This window comes from Sceloporus occidentalis, unplaced genomic scaffold (assembly GCF_023333645.1).
Source record: "Sceloporus occidentalis isolate IW3139 unplaced genomic scaffold, rSceOcc1.0.p SCAF_463, whole genome shotgun sequence".
NCBI classification, from domain to species: domain Eukaryota; kingdom Metazoa; phylum Chordata; class Lepidosauria; order Squamata; family Phrynosomatidae; genus Sceloporus; species Sceloporus occidentalis.
The window spans coordinates 234,685-260,645 of record NW_028317443.1 but is presented as its reverse complement, the minus strand read 5'-3'; the positions used below and the strand labels follow the sequence as shown (position 1 = coordinate 260,645).

The 25,961-nt window shown below is 42.3% G+C and overlaps 1 protein-coding gene across 1 annotated transcript; it reads right to left on the bottom strand.

Annotated features, from left to right (window-relative positions):
* Nucleotides 1-7,183: 7,183 nt before the first annotated feature.
* LOC149271755 (fasciculation and elongation protein zeta-2-like) lies at nt 7,184-24,789 on the bottom strand (the record flags this gene model as incomplete). Its single annotated transcript, XM_089507144.1, has 7 exons — nt 24,461-24,789; nt 17,193-17,301; nt 13,199-13,315; nt 12,637-12,778; nt 11,156-11,424; nt 8,082-8,157; nt 7,184-7,249 (listed from the first exon to the last, which is right to left on the bottom strand). Coding segments are annotated over exons 1-7 (1,108 nt in total), but the record flags the coding sequence as incomplete, so codon positions are not given.
* Between the last annotated feature and the right edge of the window lie 1,172 nt (nt 24,790-25,961).

Below are 25,961 nucleotides of genomic sequence, written 5' to 3'. Positions count from 1 at the left end.
TACTGCAAGTGAGGTCTCACCAGTGATCTGTACAACGGCACGAGCTCTTCCCTCTCTCTGCTAATACCTCTCGCTATACAACCAAGCATTCTGCTAGCATTACCTGCTGCTCTACTGCATTGTCTGCCTACCTTTAATCCCTTTCCTCACACGTTAAGGCTAGGACAACATCAAAATTCTATAATCTGTCCTTGGGTTTTTATCCCCTAGATGTATTACTTTGCAGTTATCCACATTAAATGCCAGTTGCCACAGCTCTGACCATTGTTCTAGTTTACCTAAATCATTTGCCATTTGGCTTCTCCCTCCAGGAACATCAACCCTGTTGCAAATGTTTGCATCATCAGCAAAAAGACATACCCTACCTTACAATCTCACCAATAAAGAGATTTAAGAGAATGGTTCCAAGTACAGATCCCTGAGATCCCTTGCTCTGAATATACTTCATTGATTACAACCCTCTGTTATCTGTCACTCAGCTGCTGCCTGATCCATTCAACGATATTGGGATCTAAACTCGGAGATTGCAGTTTATTTATAAGTCTTCTATGTGGGACATTGAAAGAAATCTTACCAAAAACTAGATACACAACACATATTGCCCCACCTGCATCTATTATTTTAGTTACCCAACCAGAAATATCAATACGATTAGTTTGGCATGATCTCCCTGAAACAGTGGCGACTCTAGAAACAATATAATGGGGGGTACATAAGATACCACAGTCAAAACTGGGGGGGGGGGCATTAATATTTTCCACCATTAAATCATACCACTGAAAAAACATATATATACATATACATACACAATACTTGGTCATTCAACATGGGAAGCCTGAAGCCACAATTTAGTGTGACTAATCTTTGAAATAAATATTATAATAGTAAATAACACAATACCTTATCTTTTCCACTAAATGGTTTCAGGGCCTTGAATGTTTTGTCCCTTAAAGTCACTACAAATTCAGGAGGGCGTTTTATCTCTGGATAAGTAAAAATGAAATAGTTCCTACGGTAAATTAAGTGCCAGGAAACAGATAACCAAACACACACACCAGGACAGGCTCTGCCACACCGACATCCAAACACACACCCTAGGACAGGCTCTGCCACACCAACACCCAAATACACACACACCAGGTCAGGCTCTGCCACACAAACACACACACTAGGACAGGCTCTGCCACACAATCATTTATTCTCTCACACATTCACACAAATCATTTACACATATTCATTAAAACATTCTGACAAATTAATTCTCTCCCTCATTCAGAAAATTCCTCCACACATTAATTCATACTCACACATTCACACACTTTACATATTTCAATATTCTTACTACCCTTTCTCACTATCTACTCCCTCCCTTACACATTTTTTACCCTCTCCCCCTCCCCACTATCTACCCTACCCACCATCTACCCTCTCCCCAGTTTGTAGTTCACTTACCTTGAAGTCCTACGGTGGCAGTGCGAGGCCTCTGTCACCCCTGCTCTGCCATGGTGCATGCTGCTTCACTGCTGAGCACCGGAATATGACCTTGTTCCAGCGCTCAGAGCGTTTCCATTCACGCTGCCCAGGACATGTTGGCGAGGCCTCTGTCATCCTGCTCTGCCATGGTGCATGCTGCTTCACTGCTGAGCACCGGAATATGACCTTGTTCCAGCGCTCAGAGCGTTTCCATTCACGCTGCCCAGGACATGTTGTCACCCTAGGTTAGGTGGTTCCAAATTTGGCAGGGGGTAACGGGGGGGATAACCTGGGGTTGCCCCCCCCCGTAGCGATGCCACTGCCCTGAAATAAACCCATGTGGTTTCTGATCTTGAAGTCATTGTGACTTCAGATGTTTAACAATCCTATCCTTTAACATAGTTTCCATTAATTTCCCCACTAGTGATGTAAGACTTACTAGTCTGTAGTTGGCCGGCTCCTCCCTACTGCCTTTTTTTGTGAATGGGCACAACAGTCCCGAATCTCCAATCTTCTAGGACTGTTCACATTAACAATGATTGGTTAAATATATCGCCTAACTGTTTTTCTAGTACAACATCAAGCGCTTTTAATGACTTGGGGTGTATCCCATCAGACCCCATCAACTTATTTGTCTTTATTTTAGACAGCTGAGGTAGAAGCTCCTCTTCTATAAACTCATACTCCTACTTGCTGTGATTATATCAGTGCTACAGGGTGGAGGATACTTTTTTTGATCACAGAGAAGATGGCGGTGGGGATCGTGGGAGATGTCCAGGCCCCTTTGCCACCCTTGTATTCCACTTCTAAAAGCATGAAGGAACCAGTTCCCTTCAGTTATACATCCAATATTTAGGAGGTAGTAAACGGCGAATTCTGTAACCTTTAATCTGAATTCAGTATGTTTCTGAATAGCACCAGAAGTCCACAGTTCCACACGTCGTATAATTTTATAGCCACGTTTGTTTATCTGCTGGTAATAAAGTCTACGCTGTTAATAAAAAGCTATACAGTAAAGAGCAGAGCTACTAGAAAAATCAAAAAGGTATACAAAGAAAAACAAAATACAGTTTCCCATTACATTAAAATCAGGATTTATTTGGGTTTGGCTTCGTACTTGTAAACAGAAACCGGGATTAAAAAAAACGGGAAAAATTACGAAAGTGTGTAATAAAAACCAAAATAAATCCCAAAAAGCTCAGAGGAGATCCGAACACGAATAAAATAAGCATTGCTACATTTGATAAACATTGTTACATTTAAGTCAAAACGTACATAGAAGGTGCCATTGGTATCCAGAAGGCCAGACTGGTCCTGGTTGGCCCTGTATAATGCATAGTAAAGTTGGTGATGCTACTTTAAAGGAACCTTCTCATATTGCTATGCCGTATGCAGGGCCAGACCAGCCTTTCTTGCAGCAGAAGCTCACTGGTGTTGGCTCTTCACAATTTAACTCATCCGTAACATCACTGTCCAGTCATAAACCTTGTTGGGGTTTATTCACTAAAGAAGAGTTAGTCTGAACTCATGGTCTTCGCTTTGCCAACCTCAGTGAATTTCTCGTGCGTGATATTTCAGAAGTCCCTTTGAAACCGTATACTACACTGAAAAATATTTTGCAATATGAGTAAAGTGATCACGCCTAATAAATGCTGGTTCTCTGGGAAAATTCTCTAAAAATAGCGCTTTTAGTTAGATTTACTACAGGATATAATTATGTTCTGTAGCATTGTAATTCCCTTTGGCAGACTTCTGAACCCAAATGTAAACTACAAGAGCTTGGATTACATATATCATGGTAATATTTGTGATATAATCCTGAAAGCAGGTACGGGTTATCCAACGCTTCCACTGAACAGAGCTGCGCGGGATAATGGATTAATATTTGCACCGCATGCATTGATACAAATAACTTATCAGTTGTACAGAAGTATACATCAAACACTGCATCAAGAAGGCCGTCTTAATGTCGGAAAGCATTAAAAATACATGCACAGAGAAGATAAATATATGGGAATATACAGCGTCGGGTAGTCCAGTTTGTGAGCATGAAAACGCGTTCTGATGGGGGGGGCCTTGATACGGTGTAGCTTTTTATAATGACTTATGCATTTTTTTTTATTATTATTATTGTGACCGTAAATACACATTAAACAATTTCTTGTGGGTTTAAATATGCGAAAGAACAGCGCTAGGTAGTATCAGAGAGTCTAATTCATCATATTTTGGAACATCCCAAGCATTAAATGTGCTGCGCCGATATACCCCTAAAGCTGACACTTTGAGCTGTATGCTGTACTGGGTCATTTTTTGATGGTGAGATTTTTATAATACACCCAATGCTTTGTAAATCAAGTTAGTGCATTACGTAAATATACCACAGAGGATTTAGTTTTATTCTGCAGAAGGGGAGAGGTGAAAGCAGATGAATGCGACCCGACATGTATTGTAATCCTTATTTTTAACGACAGAAATGTTTATTTATCTAGTCTATCTGGCTAACGACACCCAGCTCACAAATCTCATTATAACACCGAGGTCTGTGGCCAGTAAAGAAAACGCGATGGGTGATTATAGGATAACTGGAAGCCTCCGGATTAAACTATTCTTTAGGAAGCGGCTTTCTTCTGTTGAAGAACCAGTAAAGATGCTTCTAAATACTGCCTTTAGTCAGCTTAATAGTACCTGCTTATATTCATCCCGACTATAATACTGTTTATGTGGCAATTCTCGTGTATAGAAGCCCGGTCTTGGTGTTGATAAGCTGGTCTGTTAGGACAGCACTTTACATATACGGATTCATATCTCACTGAATCTTACTAAAAGCAGTGAACTGCCGTGGGTTAACCAATCCCACAGAGAAACCCTGAAATGAACCAACGTTACGTGATCTCAGATCAATCACTACTTTTTTTGCGCGCAAAAACGAGCAGCGGAAAAACATATGGACCGTGAAATGCAAAAAAATCTGTTTACGGAAAACATTTTTTTAGTTCAATCAAATGAAAACATTCTAAAAAGGAATCTAAAAGTGACGCTGAATTACAAATCATTGTTGACGGAATCAGGGTTATTCTATTAGATAATTGCTTTATCACTCAGAAGCTTAGCAGCGTGAGACGGAGCTTTCCCTTTAAGCCTTTGAACGCAACAGCGTGTTCTGTAACATACTGCTCATGCCTCTGGCGTGGAAACAGTTAAAGGTCTCAGAGACAGCCAATTATTCCCTTTAGTCTCTTGCAATTCAGCCATTTGATTCCCTATGTCAATATAACTTGTCTTTTTCCAGGAAAAAAATATACATTTAGCCAGGACTAATATTCACCAATCACATATAAGACTACAAAAAATGAAAAAACATTAGCAAATGGTGCCATTAAGGGTTAAAAATACGGTAATTAAAAAAACATATAGGTTTACAGGCATATTTTGACAATTTATGTTGTGTAGCCTATACATAAACATTTTTGCAGGTTTATTTAGAGGATATTTGAAAGGGCCAAAAAAAACTAAAACAAAAGTTTATGTTTCCATAACCAGTTAATGAGGGTTCGGGGCTATTTACAATGAAACAGGTAGATCGTGAGATTAATAAACATTTTAATCCCAGGATAAACTCAGTTTCTAGTGTTTCATACATTTTTAATATTGTTGGAAAAATAAAATCAGTGCAATTAGAATTTGATCCCTTTTATACATTAGAGTTAACAGTATTAATATAACTAGTAAGCAGACAACAGGGTCTGCCAGTTAAAATTGGTATGAGTAATAAACCTTATCCCCCTCCCTTTTAAAAGCGTAAAATTAGTGTTTTTACTCGTATTTGCTGTAAAAATAGATTTTAACACATAAAAACAGGTTAAAACTGTACATTTGTTCATAGATCGTATTAACCCTTCACGACATGGCAATTCAAAGGGCTAAAACTAGGCGGAAGTGCATGCAAGGGGCAAGCAGTTGTCTGCAAGCAATGGTGGAACGCAGCTACTTAATACTTTGTTATCACAGGCACAGGAAGGCGCTGAATACATCTACCACCTTGCTCAAAATACACATTTTGTTAAGAGAAATGGGATGTCGGCGATTATAGTTTCAGCTACAAGGCCCGATAGGCAACACTTAATATAACCATGGAAAACGCGTGGAACAATTACAGGAAACACTGTATCCCGAGGCAGGTACACAAGCAGTCTTCAGAAACAGGGGGCTTCTTAAGTAGGGCACAGAACTGCAAGAGAAACATGCAACACATCACAGCTTAATAAATGTGCATTAAACAAAACTGATCATTAAAAAAGAAATAATGGCAGCAAGAAAGTCAAGCAATCAGTGACCATGCGATCTGCGCTCTTCTAAGTGTAGCTCATCGCTCCGGAAGGGATTGGAAATAAACGAAAAATTTCCTTTTTAAAACAACCAATTCTGACACTTTAAAAAGGAACAGAGCAACAGTAACAGACTTTACATCGGGAATTCATATTCCCAAATCTACCCCAAAAAGAATTATTTAATCATGTAAGATGGTGTCTCATTCATATTTTTTTGGTGGCAATTATTTATCATGTGACTGATAAACAGCCACTGATCGGTTACGGGGAGGGGGGAGAGAAGAGTTAAAAGTGTGTGTTTGAAGTATTAAAAACGATAGATCTGCTAAAATATATTTGCTTCCATATTAGAGATTGCAATTAATCTTCTATGTGGAACAGCAGGCTTTACGAGTCGGACATTCTTGTTCTGGATCGCTAAAAGATATCGTTCTGTACATAGTGGTAGAACGTATCTATTGAGTTTCAAACGATGGATGCAGCGTTCAAAACCGAAACTCTAAAACGGCATCACATTTAGTTATGTATCCTGAAAATCAAGGCAGTGAGTGGTACGTGTAAAAGACACGCTCGACGCGGACTCACTAACACAAGATATTACTACACAAACCTCATAGGCATCCAGCTCTTAGGCCAGTGCTAGCACAACACAAAGACAAGAAAGTCAGATGAAACAAAAGACAAAACACAAAAGGTCCGGCGAAAAAGTCATCTTCAGAAAAGGGCTCTCTGTATGTACAGCGCTGGCACCTGCATGGATCGAGCTTCCATCGCCGCTTTAACAGTGTTTTAATGGTTAATCCATACAGACCTTAAAAGAGGCTGTGAAGGAACACATCATTCTAATTCAATCTAATGAGTGTCTAGCGTGCATAATGTGGATGTAAAGCAAAACATTAACTCAAGACATTGGATACAGTGTGCGGAGGTCTGGCCGTGCCGGGACGGTCTGGCAGATCATGGCGATTCGTGTCTATGAGATCTGTACACATTACATACATGAAGAGACTCTCCAGCCATCATAGGCGCTTTGATGATTTGTAGCTGCATGGTACTTTTTATGGTGTTGCTTTTGCAAATGCAAAGTCCTCCCGCATGCATGCGTCCCTTCCCCCACCCCAAGGCGCGCAGGAGATGCGTTTGATCGAAAAGCCAGAGCATGGAGGAAGAGGGCAGCTGCAGCAACAGGGCCGCAACTTCTATTTCAAGTAATTAATATGCGTTCTTCCAAACGAGAAAATTACATAAAAATAAAAACACACACACACACACACACAGAGTATACAGTGAGGAGTACACCAGCCAAGATAGTTTTAATTACGGTCATTTAGTTATGCCAAAATTTAAGCCAGACCCTACAAACCTAAGTTCACGTTACTCACCTTTTAAAATGTAGTCCGTTAGTAAAGTTGGTACCTTCTCACTGTCGTCTTTCATCGCGCGAAGTACTAGAGATACAAGACATGGGATCCAATCATGGGACAATCGCCAACAATGCCATTCAAAATGCCAACAGCCCCCTTGCCTCCTATTTAATATACAGTACTGTGCAAATGTTTTAGGCAAGTGTGAAAAAGTGCTATAAAGTACAAATGCTTTGAAAAACAAACAAACAAACAAAAAAAAAAAAACACTTTCCACATCTGCCTACTGCTTTGTAATGACATGTTTTGGAACGCCGGGGGATCTCGTAGGGCGTCTGCCTTTGGCATCCTTTCTATGTCACTGTAGTAAGTGTGTATCTACTTTGTAGCTAAACTTTCTAATAGGCAATAAATGGTTAATACAATTACACAGCTTGTGAATTGTGTGTACACAACCAGGCTACATCTTAACACACAGATAAGCTTTTTAGGTTAAAGTTACATTTCTTTAGGCAAAAAGGAGTGGTTATGACCTTTTACACACCGAGGCTGCCATTGATCCAAGTTTGTCTTATTGATTAACTAGTTCAATACGTTATAATAGAAAACATTAGGGGCTTCTTTAGTGTAAATGGGGTTTTGTATTTTGTTTTGCAGAGAATTTCAGTAAAATGTAAAGAAATTTCTACCCAAATGACAGCGCCAATACCCACTGCTGGCAGGAATGTCCAAATAATGAAAATGATCTGAGCATTATGCTCGGTTTACATGAGTTGGATAACTGGTTGAACTAATATGCATCTAAAGGATTTTATTTATTTATTTTTTAGAACAATTATCTGAGAAATTCAGTATTTGAAAGGCGTTAGGCTTTTTAAGCTTTAAATGCCCATTGAAAATGGAAGTTTATACTTACTTTTACTTAGTATCTGGAGGTCTTCAAGAGACGGAGGGCCGCTTTTCTTTTCATATGGAATAACTGTGGTCAAATACTGTTGATACAAAATAAATTTGTTGATAAAATTGAATTTTGACACGTGTTATGTGCTAATGACATTTCTATAAGCTCCAGGGAACACGTCAAACGGAACCAACAAGTGGGAGAGAATCACATCTACAACAACCATGGAGCTGATGGCTATAGTGACGGATATCTTTTGGATTCATTTGAGCTATAATACTTCCCAAACCAAACACGCCTTTAACTGAATCAAAGTAATCTGCAAATCTACAACCAACAAAGAGACACAGAATCTCTCAATAACTGTTAAACCTGATACATCTCAAAAAAAGAAACCGTAGCAAGCATTTTGGACCAAATGACACGGGTGATTAGGTAGCACTAATGGCTAAGCAGGGCCACCATCAGGAAGAATGGTTGAGCTCTAAGGGGCCCAGTGCTGATGTCACACAAATGACCTCACGCTTCCTGATGTTGGGCCCCACACTACATAGCAAGCAAGAAAAGACACGGGGGGGGGGGGGTTGGACACTGAATGGAGTAAGTGGCAGACACTTGGAGGCTGGGGAGAAGGGTACGTGTAAGGACACCAGCAGAGGGTATGGACACTAGAAAGGAGAGACAGGAGACACTGGGAACAGGCAATGGATACAAGGGCTGGAAAAGAAGTGAACTCAGAACATGGGGTGTGGTTGTGAAGATGACGGATCTGTGCTGGGAGCTCTATTTTTGGGAGCTTGAAATGGCCAAGAATGGCAGTAAAAGTCACAGAACAGGGAGTGAGATGGTGGTCTTTAGCTCTACAGCTGCAGTTTTTCCTTGTGGTAAGTTGCTCTTAATTATTTTCCCTTATAGGTTTAACAAATGCATATCAAAGTACTTATATAAAAAGTATGTAGACACCTGAACATTACACCAGTATTAGCTTGTTGGACATCCCATTCCAAAATATGGAATACCGAGTTGTCTCCCTCTTTCCAGCTATAATAGTCTCCGCTCTTTTGGGAAGGCTTTCCACAATATTTTGCAGCATATCTGTAGGAATTTGTGCCCAGAGGGTATATGTGAGGCCAAACACTGATTTTGGACGCAGAAGGCCCAGTTCACAACGAGGGTTCCGGATCATCCCAAAGGTGTTCAATAGGGTTAATGTCAGGGCTTTGTACAGGCTACTAGAGTTCCTCCACACCAAAAACTTGGTCAAACCATGTCTTTATGGACCCTGCTTTGTGCACAGGGCTGGAGCATGAAAGAGCCTTCCTCAAACTGGTGCCACAAAGTTGGAAGCATAGCATTGTCCAAAATGTCTTTGTAGGCTGTAGCATTAATATTACCCTTCACCGGAGCTAAGGAGCCTAACCCAAACATTGAAAAACTGCCCGACCATTATCCCTCCAGCACCAAACTTTATGGCAGACACTGCATTCAGGTAGGTAGCGTACGCCTTACATCCACCAAACACAGATTCATCCAGCACACTTCCAGATGTTAAGCATGATTCGTCGCTCCAGAGAACACGCTTCCACTACTCCAGAGTCCGATGACGTTACTCCACCAGACACTTGGCATTGTGCACAGCAATCCTCAGCTTGTGTGCAGCTGCTCGGCCATGAAAACCCATTTTATGAAGCCCCTGGCACATAATGCTTGTGTGATTGTTGCTTCCAGAGGTAGTTTGGAACTCTGTAGTCAGTAAGGCTACAGAAGACAGACGATTTGTACACGCTTTGCAAGTGCGCTTCGTCTACCACTTTGCGGCTGAGTGGCTACTCCTAAACTTCACAATAATAGTACTTACAGTGAATTGGTCTACCAGGGCTGAAATTTCACCAAACTATTTGTGGCAATGGCGGCATCCTATGACAGTGCCACATTTAAAGTCGCTGAACTCTTCAGTATGACCTGTTCTACTGTCAACGTTAGTCTACAAAGATGGCCGTCTGTGTGCTTGTTTTTACGTACCTGTTCGAAATGGGTGAGGCTAAAGCACCTAACCTCAATAATTATAAGGGGTGTCCACGTACTTTTTAGCCATATAGTGTACTTTAACACGCCTTCACCGATGGGTTTTGCACAAATAAACTTCATGTGACACATGGAAACTGCATGCAAATGTTAACTACTGGGGGCCCATAGTCATTTTCGTTCTTTAGTTGACAGACATAGGACGAAATGTTAAGAGAAATCCCAGCACCTGTTTCTCTCCACCCGAATTCCCAAACGTCTGACGAAAGCTATTCTGTATTACGTTTGACAAGCCTTCCATGCTGAAGCGCTATAGCAAGCACAGACAGAGAGAGAGAGAGAGAACTGGGTGTTAGTAAGAAAGAGTCTACTGATATGTGAGCGAAAACAGACAGTCTCTGAAAATCCCTACACAGAGAGAGACAAAAAAAAAGGAATGAATAAAAACAAGGAAAGAACAGAACAGTTTATACAAAAGCAGGCACATTACTTCATAGCAACTGAGCAATCACACAAAAAAGCCCACAAAACGCTTTACAACGGTTAAAAAACATCAACTGCCAATGAAGTCATGTAAGGAGCCAGAAAAGGCATCCAATGCTTTCTGCGGCTCTGCAGCTTGAGGGCTTCTAAGGTCAACGCAGGACACGCTACAGCAAGGCAGTAACAGACAGAATCAATGTGAATAACGAAACCGCACATGTATTGAACCTCAAAAAAGCCTGGATCTGCATAATCTGTTAAAAACATCACTTCTGATAAATGTTTGGAAGCCTTCATAAAAAAAAAAAAAAAAAAAAAAAAAAAAAAAAAAACAAACGAAAATCAACAGCAGAAACATGGATCTAATGCGTGTAATCTCTGTAGCTCTATACAAACTCCCTACAAAATAACTTTACTTATCCACAAAGAGCACATAGTTCTGTTCTAGTCTGGCAATAAAAGTATGTGGAATATGGCTTCATTAAATGCGATATATTTCCAGCGGAAAGTATGTAATATTAATCGGCTATAAAAACGGCTTTAGAAAAATAGCCGACGGCTAAGAGGAAACATATCCTTACCGTCCCCGGGATGTGACTTCTCTCCTGCTTGCCGTTCTGCGAACTCCCACCCTTCAGCCTTTTCTTCTTTTTCAGGTTCTCTTTGTACTCTTTCTGCTTGTTCTGGACTTCAATGAGGACAGAAATAAAGCTGTTTTTCACTTCTTTCTCAAATTCTAGCTCATCTCTCAAAGCCAGCTGTTGCACTAGTTCTTCAGAGTAATCCTTAATAGCGGTTTCAATTTCTTCAAGTAGGTCATTTAACTCCGCGACGGACATTCTCTTCACTCCTAGGAAATAAGGAAGAAAACTTTAGAAAGGCCAGAGGTTCTATTTTGACCAATACACAATCGATAATCTACAGCTGTAGTTTGGGAGCTCCTCGTCCGCAGTAAGTTGAGGAAACAAACAAAAAACTCAAACAGGATTCACCGTCTCATGTCAATACCGTTAAAGGGAAACTGCAGCCATAATATTCACTTTAATGCATATACGGTGCATTTCTGTGGGGTCTGCCTTGCAAATACATGGGGGGCAATCCCTCCATATACATTTGCCCCTCTCCCGTGCATGCACAGAAAGAGCCCCCATTGATTTCAGTGGCAGAGCTTTCTCCTGCCACTGACTGGATTGGTTAAAATGGCGTCCCTTTAAAAACTTAGTGGATCATTGTGATCTATAGTTAATATATGGTGGTGACCTCAAATACAAACAAAAAAATGGGCTTTCCTTATGTACTAATCTATGAGAGATTAGCATTAAGGCCAGGATTCCTATTCTTTAGGAATGAATCGCCATCAATGGAAACTACAAAAAAAACTAATTTCAATAGAATTTATCACTCTGTGTGCAGTCCTTCCCAAAATTGGAGGCACTTAATCTGAAATTGTCCACCTCTATTTGAAGAGTGCAAAGTCGGAGCTCATTACACAAACACCAATTCTTTTTTTTGAGTCTAGCTACAATGTAGTTGCCACACGCTGAACAAATTTGTTCTCGCAGCATTGGATTCTAAAGAAAAGAAAATCAGCGAAAGGCTAAAGAACCAACGCATTTATGAGGTTACAGGAGCACATTTAAATTTCAGCATTTAACCAAAATGTCCTCAACTTATCGTATGTGCCTTTCAAACAAAAAGGCTTCTATAATCAGAGTACTTCGAAATCCCACCGGCCATGTTTCTCTTTCAATGACAGCAGTACCGAAGTGCACCGGATTGTCCGCAGGCAGTTCATACTCAAGGACAGAGCATCTGCTGGCCGCATTCTCCAAGGAACCAGCTTTCATGGAGTGATCCTAATAAATTATTTCTACGATGGCCTTCTTATCATAGCAGATGGTGAAAGTGACACCTATTTTGTGAGACTATATGTTAATTTTATGAACCCTACTTGACAGTGTTCTAATAAATACAATTCGGATTCAGAACACAGAGAAAGCGATCCATATGTACATGCTGGGAGTGAATGATTGCCTTGACATCAAATAACCAGTATGCTTACTTTCTTTATATGCGCTATCTGTAGAAGATTTCTTGAGCGTCTGGATTTCTTGTGAAAGCATGGAGAGGCGGTCCGATTGGGGTGTATCTTCCTCCTCTGGATCAGGGGATTCCTGCATCATCTCCTCTATCTCTTCAATAACCTTCAAAACAATAAAGCACAGCTAAACACTAGCATCTAAACATTAATTTAGAATCCGACACATTTGGGTAAACATTAATACCGTTTAGCGTCATCTTGCTGCAGTACTAAAATAAATTAAAAACGGGTTGAAAACGTTACGGTCTCCTCAATAGCTGGGCATTTATTGCTCAGTGACCTGAATTTTTGAGTGGTTAAATCAGGAAATGCAGTACCGAAAATTAAAATATCAAAGCAAAACAGACTCTGAAAGGAATGATAACAGTACTGATCTAATACCTTTTGAGCTGCGTGTAATGAACTATTAAGTGCTGAATGCATATAGGAATATTTAGCATTTTCTGTTAACATTTGGGATTTTTACATTTTTTTTTTTTTTTTTTTTATTTTTTTTTTTAAGGTTTTTAGTCATCCTTTTTACCTGCTCAGCTGTAAAGAGAGGCTCTTCGTTGATGCACGAGACAATGATCGAATGCATATCTAGTTGTTCCCTTAACTCCTCATCATCAGACAAGTCAAGATTCAAATTGTTGTTAGTCTAAAAAATAAAACAGCAAGTATCTCACGAATATGCTTATAGTTACTGGGATCTACAGCTTTTATAAATAAGATACAAGTCTTCTTAGTGTAGCCCACAGAATTAAAACACATACAGCTTGAAGTATTAAAAAGGCCAATAACAAAGCCAACTGCTTCAAAGAAAGAGCGAAGAAGACCGAAAAATGGTTCTCCATACACGGTTTGGGGGTGAAAAAGCCTGAATGTTGTAATTTGCTGGTATATACAAGGGCTCAACAAACTTAGAAGCTAGTATAGAAGGTAGAAGCCAGCTCGATATTCTATTTGGGAGCCAGAAAGCTATCCACCCATAGCGATAAATATAATATATATATATATATATATATATATATATATATATATATATATATGTAAAAGGGTGAAGCCGTATTAGTCCAGTAGACACGATGTCAAAAAATAGAGTATTGCAGAGTATGCGGTGATACCTTTTTTATTGGACTAACATAATATTAAAAAGACAAGCTTTCGAGAGTTATCCTCCCTTCATCAGGTCCGAAGCAATACTAATCAACATGATAGAGGTTACAACTTAAAACAAGTGATGGTATAAGGGGGGGGGTTGAGTGGGGTGTCGTAAATAATAGGTCTGGAGGTGAGAAATGCAGAGAGGTGGAGAGATAACCCAGGGACAGAATAAATAAACTTAGGGAACCAATAACCACAGTAAGACATCAAAGATAACAGCAATTAGACATTGGATGTTTAGATGAAGTTCATATGAAGTTCTGGTAGTGTGTAAGGAAACCAGAATCCACATTAAGTCCCTCTTTTATGGTGTTGAAATGTGTAATTTTCATCTCAAATGTTTTTCTTTCCTGAGAGTCTCTGAAATTTCCTTTGAGTACTTTAATTTTTAGGTTTTGGATGGAGTGATTGTTCTGTGTGAAATGATGTCCTACCGGGGTGCAGATATTTTTCTTCCTCATGGTTTTTGATGGAGCTTCGGTGCAGGTTCATTCTAAGGTGCAGCTTAAGCCCAGTTTCTCCAATGTAGCACCCTTTGTCACATGCAGAGCATTGTATCATGTACACCACGTTTGCCGATGTACATGAGTAAGAATCTTTGATGCTGTATGTTTTGTTGTTGTGACTGGCTGTGTTGCTGTCACATATTGTTGGCAAAGTTTGCAGCGGGATTTGTTGCATGGTACGGTGCCATTCTGTGTATGCTCCTGTTCTGGGGCCAGTTTGCTGCGCACTAATCTTTTCCTCAGGTTTGGTGGTTGTTTGAATGCCAGTATTGGGGGCTGAGGGAATATTTTTTTCAGTATGGGGTCTTCTGAGAATATCGGCTGTAGGTCTTTAATAATTTTGCGGATTTCCTCAAGAGTTGGGTTGTAGGTAACTACCAGAGGGATCCTGCTTGTGTTATCCTTTTTTTTGTATTCTAGAAGCCTTTCCCGTGGTGTCCTTACAGCAGATCTAATTTTTTTGGATATAGTTTTTTCCTTGTAGCCCTTCTTCTGAAATGACTCTGCCAGCGCGCCCAGGTGTTTGTCTCTGTCCTGAGTGTCAGAGCAGATACGGTGGTATCTTATGGCTTGGCTGTAAATGACACCTTGTTTAGTGTGTTTGGGATGAAAGCTTGAATTGTGAAGGTAGCTGTACCTGTCTGTGGGTTTTCTATACACGGAAGAGTAAAGAAAGCCAGAGGTGACAGTTATAGTGCAGTCCAGGAAGCTCACACTGTGTTTTGAGAAATTCATTTTGAGTTTTATAGATGGGTGGAATGAATTGAAAGATTTGTGGAATTTTAAAAGGTTTTCTTCTCCTTCTGTCCATATTATGAAGATGTCGTCGATGTAACGGTAATAATTATGCGGTTTGTGGGGGTGAGTGGCTAGGAATCTCTGTTCCAAGTCAGCCATGAAAAGGTTGGCATATTGCGGTGACATTTTGGTGCCCATGGCTGTCCCGGTCATTTGTAGGTAGTTAGTGTCATAGAACTTGAAATAGTTGTGTGTCAGTATAAATTCTATGAGCTTGGCGATGGTTTCACTATCATATTTTTGTGTGGCATTGCTGGAGGAGAGGAATTTGATGCAGGCCTCAATACCATCTTTATGGGGGATGTTGCTATATAAAGACTCCACATCCATGGTTGCAAGTATTGTATTGGCAGGAAGGTTACTAACTTGGCTCAGTTTATTGAGAAAATCAGTGGTGTCCTGTATAAAGCTCTCAGTGCTGATAACTAGGGGCTTAAGAATGTTTTCTATAAGGCCAGATATAGATTCGGTAAGAGTTCCCATACCTGTAATAATGGGCCGTCCTGGGTTGCCTGGCTTGTGGATTTTGGGCAGCATGTAGAAAGTGCCTATTTGAGGATTTGAAGGCACAAGATTTTCCAATTCTTGTTGCATGTTTTTTGAGAAGGATCTGATAAGTTTGATAAGATCTTCTGTATATTCCCTGGTGGGGTCCTGGTTCAATTTTTTGTAGTAGAATTCATCTGCCAATTGTCTATTTCCTTCTGCCATGTAGTCCTGGGTGTTCATGATGACTACTGATCCACCTTTGTCAGCTGGCTTGATGATTATGTTTTTATTATTCATTAAATTATTCAAGGCATTTCTTTCTGAAGGTAGGAGGTTGTGTAGCATTTTTTTCTGTTGTGTGGTAGCGAGGGATGCTGCTCTTGTGCGGAAGCTTTCAATGTAGTTGTCCAATTTCATATTACGTCCTGTTGCAGGTGTAAAGTCTTTGTTCTTTTTTCTCTCATTTTTAACAGGACTGGATGTGGTGTTTTCTTTCTCAAAGAAAAATTCCTTAAGCCTCAGTCTTCTAAAAAATTCCTCCAAGTCTGAGTATAATTGAATGTGGTCCAGTTTGGTGCTTGGACAAAATGTAAGCCCCTTGGATAGCATTATTTTCTCAGGTATTGATAGATTATGATTGGAGAGGTTGACAATTTCATTATTATTATCCAAGGGGCTTACATTTGATGATGAAGGGAGGATAACTCTCGAAAGCTTGTCTTTTTAATATTATGTTAGTCCAATAAAAAAGGTATCACCGCATACTCTGCAATACTCTATTTTTTGACATATATATATATATATATATATAAATAAATAAAAATAGGAGCCCGTTTCCTGGGATCTTCTTGCCTTCTGATAGAGATTTTATTTATTAAAATTTTTTCAGTGTTTTTAAATTAAATTTATATTCATTACTCAACCATAAGCAAATGGCAAGAATGTTTTTCCTTAATCTAGAAAAGTGAAGGACATTTGTGCCTTTCAAACGTGGTCTTCTACCATGTGCACAGAAATGGGGACAGCTGACCTATTTACAGTTCCACAACAAAACGTACACTAATCCAGGGCAACGCGGAAAGGAACATGCCTCAAGTGTCTTTGGTGCAGCGAGAACAAGCAGACAGGGGACCGCGTGCATTTTCTTCTTACTCATGGGATTGGAGACGGACGGACACCTGATTTATTGGGCAGGAAAATAGATGGATATGTACACAAACAGCCACTTTGGAACACATAGGAAGCTACTCGCTTGCAGCGTGTTAAAGCCATACTATAGGATGGATAACATTCCACATAATGTTCTGGAGTAAAAACATGTAACATGGTGAAAGCCAGCAAATGATATTAAGCACTCAGCACAGAATGTTGTCCAGGGATCTATAAAAATCCCTATCAGGTTTCTTCCGCAACAACGGCATCGGTGGCCGTGCATAATGTGCAGTTCTAGTGGCAGGATGACCCAAGAAATCCGTGATTTATCGTTACAATATACCGGGCCAACAAAACACCTCTTACAGGGGACACTCAGGAATAGTTATCAAAACATACACAAGATATCAAAAAAAAAATACTTACTGCCTTATCCAAAAGGTTCAAAGTTGGCAAATGCAAGGTTCTGGTGTGAGATGTCTTCCAGTCAACGGGCATAACATTCCCATAGTTGTCAGTCAAGGTGTTCCAGATTCTAGAGAGAAAGAAGAGCGGGTTTTGATGATCATGTACAGATAAAGATTCAACACAAACCATTTCGGGTTCCCATCATTTAAGTAAGAGGTTAATAACTGGGGTATTTCTAATCTTTGTACTTGACCGTCAATCCAGCTGACCCCAGCAAGGTTACCATCCAAAACACAACGAGCAACGGCCCAGCAGTTACGTCCAACAGACCTTGGGGCGCATGGTGACCACAAGCCATGTACAGTCACACAGAGGGTCTCCAGATTCTGTCACATCTATATTTAAATAGTCTCACACATGGGAAAGCGCCCAACACCATGTCCGTGTTGCTTTTTTTCCCGTCTGCAAAACACCTCTGTATTTTCCACGCCGTAATGAACACGGCAGCCGCTTACACAACACTAAGTAGTAGACACAGCTGCTGGCAAAAGCAGGGAAAGCTTGCAAAATACCCCCAAGCAAGTCACTTTTTGCCACTAAAGAAATGTAAAATTCGTGTCATTCTAGAGAAATGCCAACGAACAGGGCAAATGGTGTAAATAAAACGTATATTTTAGCGAGGCACAGTTAGAATGCGGGTCCCGGCAGGGTATCGTCATCCCAAACAAACAATCTGTCTATGTCGACACTGCGGGGAAATAATTAGAGCACAATCCGCAGACTGGTCAGAGATTTTACCATCCTCTGCATTCCCAAGGAGGTTCTAGGGAACACCGCAAAATTATTCTGGCCAGGTTCCCAAGCAACGGCATAAGAAAAAAGAAAAAAATTTACGCAAACTACTTAGACGACTGAAAAGCTCATACATGCCAATGAGAGGTTAATAATTTCCGTCGGTAGGAAGTCTTACAAATAACCATCTTTCATAATTCTTATTCATATACACTTTCGGGGAATTCTGAGCTTCCTGCCTCGAGTTCTTTTCACTGTTGAGGTTTCTCCAGGTCAATGCTAACTTGTGGGGTCTTTTTAGCTGTCCAGTTTCAATATCCACCTGTCGCTCAAAATACACCGGACTACGGGAACCAATCTAAAGCCATAAGGGCTTTTTTATGGAATTAACTTTTATCCAAATTAAATACAACAATGCTGGAAAAGGGCAATGAGACACGGGTGGGGATGGATAATGGGGCAATAGGGACCCGGGTGGATAGGGGTCCCCACCTGCTGCAGAGGGGAACCCACTAAATTCATGGGACCCCTATGCTGAAGCAGGTATATTTGCAGAGAGACTCCACTTCTGGAGTACGATCAGCGATGGCAAAGTTAGCGTCCTCCTCGTCATGTGACAGAATCAGTCCGTAAGAGTGGAAGCTGCAGCTACAGAAGAGATACTCTGAAGTTTGGAGCTGGGATCTGCATTTATGGGCACCAGTGGGGTTTATTCACTAAAAAGGAGCACTTGCAGAAGAGATGTGATTTGAACCCCTTCAACATACATTACAAGGATCCAACTCCAGTGAGCTTCTCCTTCAGGAAAATCTTGCCTGCCGTGTATAATGCATATGCGGATCAATGGAAGTTCTTCCAAGTCTTCTCGTCCGTTCAGTTATATATCATACAGGGCCAGCTCTGGCCTTCTTGCTGGGGAAAGCTGCCAGTGTTGGACCTTTATAACCTCTCTTTTCAGTGAATAGAACTGTGTGTTTATGTGGGATATCTCTGTACGCATGCATGTGGTTGTGTCTTTTAAGCATACCTGTGTGTATGCACATGCGTTGATGGCCCCTTAGCTTTATCTATGGTTCCCTCAGTGTCCCTTAAAATAGGATTCTTGGGCATGCGTCTTACAGCTGAATTGTGCCGTGACTGCCTACGGGTGAATAACAGACTCCAGAATTCTAGAAGGAAATGTAGTAATCCTAACAGGCAGCCAATGGCTTACTAAGTCACGCTTTATGGATGTATTTACTGATGAATCAAAATGTGATGCTTTTGGTTGCACTTGCAGAGTCCATGTGAGGGCAGCACCATAGTCTGTAAAGCCCACAGTTAAATATGGTTCAGGAAATATTCCGGTGTGGGGATGCTTTGCTTGTTCTGGAGTTGGTGACTTGCACAAGATCTACTACACTAAAGAGAAGCAGCACTCCAGTCTGCAGGGACATGCCATCCGGCTTAAAGTCGTCTGGAAAAGGATTCATCTTCCAGCAGGACAACAATCCTAAACACACATCAAAGCTTCGCCAGGCGTATCCGGCAAGGAGTGGAGTGCCTTTCCCCCTGCAGTCACTGGACCTCACCCATGTTCAACATCTTTGGGGACATTTCAAAATGGGGGGGAAAAAAACCACACCGTGGCATCTCTAGACACTGATATACTCTACGGGGGTGCTGGGGTAATGTGGATTGTGGTAGTGGATTGACTTTTAGATCTGGTTGTAGATACTCCAAAATGTTTAAACCTGCACACAGTGGTGTATTCAGGCCAAACTAGGCCTAGGGCAACAGGTCCAGGAAGACTATTGGGGAGATCAGGTTCCCTGCAGCACCACTGTTCAGGGGGCTATTTAAAAGGGAGATCAATGATCTCTTCATAATTCACTTCTACCCAGCGAGTCCCTAAAAGGTGGAGATCCAGGATATGACGCAGTATCCAGCGCTCAGCGTGGTGGCGTTGCCTTTATTTAGGCCTAGGGCAGCATTAAAGATAGATTTACCACTGGCTGGAGACTACATCATCTATTCATATATAGTTGTAAACATGTTGGGGATAACTAAACCTGTATGCTCATCTCCTGGCATTCACCACAATAGCTTTCGCTGTGATTCTCCCAGGGTAGAATATTGGTAAGTGGATAGAGTGACTGAATGTGTCAATATGTTCTATTATTTTTAAATGATTGATTTGAATTTGGCTTACCAAACACACAAGTGTGACTATCACATGCCCTAACTCATTAAAGGGCTGGCCACAACCAGTCTAGATTTTACATCATTCTATCATACTGTAAAGCGCTGTACATTTTTTTTTATTTAATGTTTTACTAAGCTATAACAGTAATGAAAAATATGAATGAAACCGATCTGAATAACTTCACTGATCACAGCAGAATTTGTTGGCAGTCACCTTACTGCATGTGATAACGGAGTGGTCCCTTTAAAACGCATCCCCAGAAAAACAAGGATCTGTGGGGCAGGAAGAGCACCAACTCTGCTGATTGGATTCAGAGTGCAACTTGCCTGTGGACAATTTACGTACATATACGTCCTGTGTTCAAAAGTAGCAGGTTACGTTACTTGTCAGTGGCAGTTTTGGTGAGAACGATCATCGTTAACTCCTTTTATACCACACGGCATTTTAGGGGTTGAGGTTTGTGCCTTCAGTCTCCACAAGAGAGTTAAAATAAAGAAATGTTGTAAGTTTGGCTCACTGCTGCAGAGTCTGTCAGGAGAGGATGACGACGATCAGATCATTCCACTCCTGACCGAATAGGCAGCCATTAGGTGCCTTCTTCCCTTAAGTGACAGCTGTCACAAAGAGAGGTCATCCAAGGTAAGGAAAAACACAGATTATGAATAAATGTTTTCTTTTAATTCATAATTATTATTAAAATCTGATCAATTATTAGGGACACTTTAGGTCACTGATTATTGATGGGTCTCACCAATCAATGTCAGTGGCATACTTGTCACATACAAGTGATAATTTATTTTTACTTCTCAATTTTATTTGACACCAACCTGCCCAGGATTCACAATATTTTTAGTATTAATACACAGAGTGTATCGTAACCTCTTGTCTGCCGCCGGTCCCTCGATTCCCGTTCCTAAGGTCCGCCGGCAGGCTGCACGTCCTGAACGGAGTCACACCTTTTGAATCTGGCGCCCTTTCTATTGAGCCTTATATAAAGCCTCAGAGGGCATTCCTGCGTCTGCCATAGTGTGTTTTATCCTACTGTGTTATACAGAGTTGTTCCTGTATTTGACCCGGCTTGATCCTGACTATCCTGAACTCCAGCTTGTCTCGATTATTCTGCGAATGCCCTCAAGTCTTTCCCCAAAAGGCTCAACCAGAGGAGGAAATCGGAGGGCGAAGAACTCGACAGGTTTCCATTTGTGGGGACACCGTGTCCTACTCTGCAACAGCGTCCCCCTGGCATACGGAGCATGACATATATTTTCTCTCAATTAAAAACACGGCTCACACACGCATACATTTCTGATGAAATCACCCACTGCAGGATAAAACGTGGACGCCCCGGGTATAAGCCAACACTTACACAAGCTTCACAGTAACGTGTTCCCATACGAGGACACAGCACACGCTCGCTCCAGCGCAATTTTCACGTTTCACCCAATGCTCACACCGCTGCCGTTTAGTCTGTATTCATCCAACGCGGGGAAAGAGAGATTAGTGAAAAAAAGAGCTGCTTACCGCAATACCTGCCACGTACAATTACACGTAACCCTGTCCAGCCTGCCCTCCGTGGGAGATCCCCACACACGGCTGTATCTCACGAATCACATAGCCTTTGCCAATGATCCACGCTAAGAACAATTAACGGGTTTACACCGAGCCGTATTACGAGAGGGACGTGCAAATCTTTATTCACACACCACGCACTCTTACTTAATCCTTACTTCCAAAAGGGGTTATAAAACCATTTTATTGTTGCTGGTTAAAATGGACTAAAAATACTAAATATAAACTCACCATTGGACCGATACGCTGAATATAAAAAAAAAATAAAAAAATAAAAATATTTGCTTTGGCAAGGTACAAAAAAAACCCCCACCACGCTAAGGAAATTATTAAACTGTTCTTAAGGAGCCAACAAATTACAAGGATTAGAATTCTTTTGTAGTTATTAGCTTTCGTTTAAAAGCAGGAATTATTTTTTCCAGCATCAAAAAAGTCTATTAAATAGAAGAGCTCATCTGAAGTCTCCTTTTACCACAGATGCATATAACGCATGTATTTAATACACCGTCAGGATTTCATGCCCAGTGGGGTTTTTGCCCCCAATCTCAGGGTAAAGGGGCAGATTCTCAGGGTCACACAGTCAGGAACGGACTCCTTCCAACTCTACACCGGCTGTCGTCATGTCGGAGACCCTCAATCGATGCTTTTGCTGCCAGTGTGTTATTGATATTCCTGCTGGAACGCAGGTGAGATAATGACAAGTCAAGGTTTCTTCGGAGGACCGCTCTCCCAGCCATTTGTTGATTAACTACACAGAACCTTCACAATGGGCAATTAAAGGGTTAATGTTTCAGAAGTCTCAGGGTCAGTTCATTGAGAAAGTGCCCAGGTATTCTCATACATATAATTGCATAAGTGGGGTTATATTATTTATAAAGTAAAGTCATTCATAGCGTGTGCTGATAAGAGCATTTGCTGACAGCTAGGAATTATTAGAGAGCATTGCGTGAAGGGCAGGCATAAGCCTGCGCGTCTGCCAGAGGCTAAATCAATGCGGGCCGCATTCACCAGCAATGCAGCAGAACCGCAGCGCAGTCATTTATTGCGGCTGCAGGAGTCAGCAGGCTGGTGCCGGACCGCAGTGTTTGAGACAGCAGCTCGACGGGAGTCAACAACCAAGAATCAACAGCAGCCGACGTACATTCACCCCGCCAGGGAGTCAGGAACCCAATGGGTTAAACAACACAGCAAGGTTAGGTCTGGCTGCAGGGGGTAGCAATGCGGGAAGGAGCCGTCAGGGTCGCAATTCTCAGATGATCAGTAAAATAACCACAAAAGCAGTGCAGCAAGAGAATAAAACGGAAAGCTTCAGGCATTTTATCTTCGCTGTGACATCAGATACATTATTGGGGGTCCGCATTTTGCTTCCCCCTTAATAACCCAAACCTTTAAAGGGGACGTACCAGAAAAGATTTCAACTCATTAGATCGCTGCCGTGGTTCATGTGACCTTTGGCAGCCACCTAAACCACATAGGATATAATATGAACCTATGGTTTCCACTGAGATAATAAGACAAGATTTTGGGGGGTCTATTCACTAAAGCAGACATTCCAGCACCCTGAGATCACTATGCATTATCGATGGCAATCCCCGGAGTACTTCTCCTTTGGGAATGTGAGCTGCCCAACATAAAGCATAGGTGTCTTTGGTGCTGCCCGCACAGCGGGGTGATGAGACATGACATCATATTGCACAGCACCCTGTAAAGCAGAGATGTCCCCTGTAAGCAGCAGCACAGCGGAGCGGCAGATCCAGGGGCCCAGCGTTCTGACTGGTCGATATGTCCCACCGGCCCCATGAAGCAGCGATCCCACTGGGTCCTGTAACGCGAGGCAGTCTGGGAAGTGATGTCATTTCCAGATACACAGCGCCAGTGAAGGTACAGACTACGAGGGGCTTCCACACACACATTACCGGTGTGTGTGTGTGTATGTATATATATATATATATATATACATACACACACACTATATACACACCAGTACCAAGTTACCTACTACAGGTCCCGAATAGGTTACTCTGACAAACACTTTAAACTTCAACTCAACTGACCCTTAATTACTAATTGATTTATATCGCACCATCATATTCCGCAGCGCTGTACAGACGCTATTTATTAATAATGTACACCGGGAGCACAGTACAAGCCTCGGGTTATCCAAAGCAGCATCCTCTGTATCCAGGCATACCCTGCTTTAAGGACACGCGCATAACTGCCGCGGAACCGTTCCCCGTTTATATACATGCGCTTCACAAGAACGGACACGCAGCAGCATGACGCCAGCACATCACCTCGTCTTGAGTGAATGCAGTGGAAATTACCTAATTATTGCCGTTATCAGTACATGCGCTGATAAGTGGGAAAAAAAAGTAGCGCTTTACTTTAGCTAAATTTTTGTGTCACATGCACTCTCTGGTACCCATTGTGTACGATAACGCGCGGGAAGAGTGGTGGAGGAGCGGCAGGCGCGGGGCGGTGGAGCGGCCAGGGAAGCGGGGGGGCAGTGGGCGCGCAGGGCGGAGGAGCGGGGCGGTGGAGCGGCCAGGGAAGCAGGGGGCAGTGGGCGCAGGGCGGAGGAGCGGCCAGGGAAGCAGGAGGGCAGTGGGCACACAGCGGAGGAGCGGCAGGCGCGGTACGCACCCCTCGGTAGTTGTGTCTGTGAGAGCTGCAGCTCCCTAGACGTGTGTGCTTTATACCCTATTACCCCCAGTGCCCCCCCCGGGTCCCTCTGACTCACTCATCGTCCTTCATGATGCCCTCCTCAGTGATGGGCCCGACCGGGGCGATGTTGCCGGTGTCGGTGCTGTAGTTGCGGAAACACACGGTGAGCTTCTCGTCGAAGTCGTTAACCAGATCCTCCATGGACTTGAACCCCCCCATGATCTCCACAGAGAAGCCGTTGTCCAGCTCGGTGAGGTCATCGAGCGCTGCCAGTCCTCCCTGCGCCTCTGACGGGTTGGAGTTAACTCTGTCCAGGTTACTCTTGGGCCCGGGGGACGCGGCAGGGGGCCGGAACTCATAAAAGTCTTGCCAGTCTTCGTCAAACTGAGCAAGCGGGGCCGCCATGTCTGCTCGGTACCGGGCACGTTAAACGAACGGGGCGGTGGAATGCAGGCGACACCTCACCGTCTACGACTACGAACCCTGCAGGCTAAAGGCTCTCTTTCCCCTTCCGCAGAAGTCCGAAGTGGGAGTTATAGCACTTCCATAGCCGGGACCTGCCAGCCGAGTGCCGACCACTAAAGGCTGTATCCACTGAGACTGACGGGGAGGGCGGGGATATGCGTCACACCGCGCTGGCGGCCATTTTTATCACTGGCAAATGTGCCAATAGCCGGAGTGTTTACACGCCGTCTTTATCGCGTGCGAAGCCCTGTATTATTTCCGCTTGTATTTAATAACAATACACAGGCAGAAGTGCCCCCAAAACACAAACTCCACATTGCTCCCAAGTGTCCCTCTTCAGGAGGCAAAATCCCTATTCTGGCCCTAATTCCCTCTCCCCGCTTCTTCTGACGTCCCTCTTTTGTATTATCTCAATATATTGGTAGGTATGAGTTTATCGCGGTGTTGTGCGGCCCTAAACGTTACAATATTGTGTATAAAACAGTGGAAAATATGTTTATAAATTATGTAAAAAAAAATGCATTCTTCTCAGCGCCTTACTCTGTTACACAAATAACTGTCAAGGGGGTCACACACAGGGACTTAGTAAAGCCCCGCCCTTGGCCACACCTCTAGCCACACCCCTCAAAACAGCTGCTGGTGAATACGGAGTACGGGATATAAGTGTTATCCTATGGAGTGAGAATCCATGGATCCTGTCTAGGAGGAGGTGTCCCCACAGAGAGAAAATAATGCCATTATGCAAACATTGCCAGTGCACTGGCATAATATGATGGGAGTTGTATTCCACACAATGAGTGCAAGAAATTACTCAGCCATGCAACCTCAGCAATTACACCTGCAACTCCCATCATGCCTAATCAACATCTTATTTTGGTATATGGGAGTTGGGGGTGCACAGTAGCTGGTACACTATAGGTAACTAATCCTTGTGCTCCCGGGCTAAGAATTCCCATTCCTATCACGCTTGGCAGGGATCTGGATGAGTCCCCTCTCTCAGCAGGAGTCAACGTCGCTGGCTCCGCAATGACCGATTCAGTGTAATGACGACACCAAGCATCGCTACATTGGAAGGGGTTCCCATTCCATCCATGTGCTGTAAATCAACATCT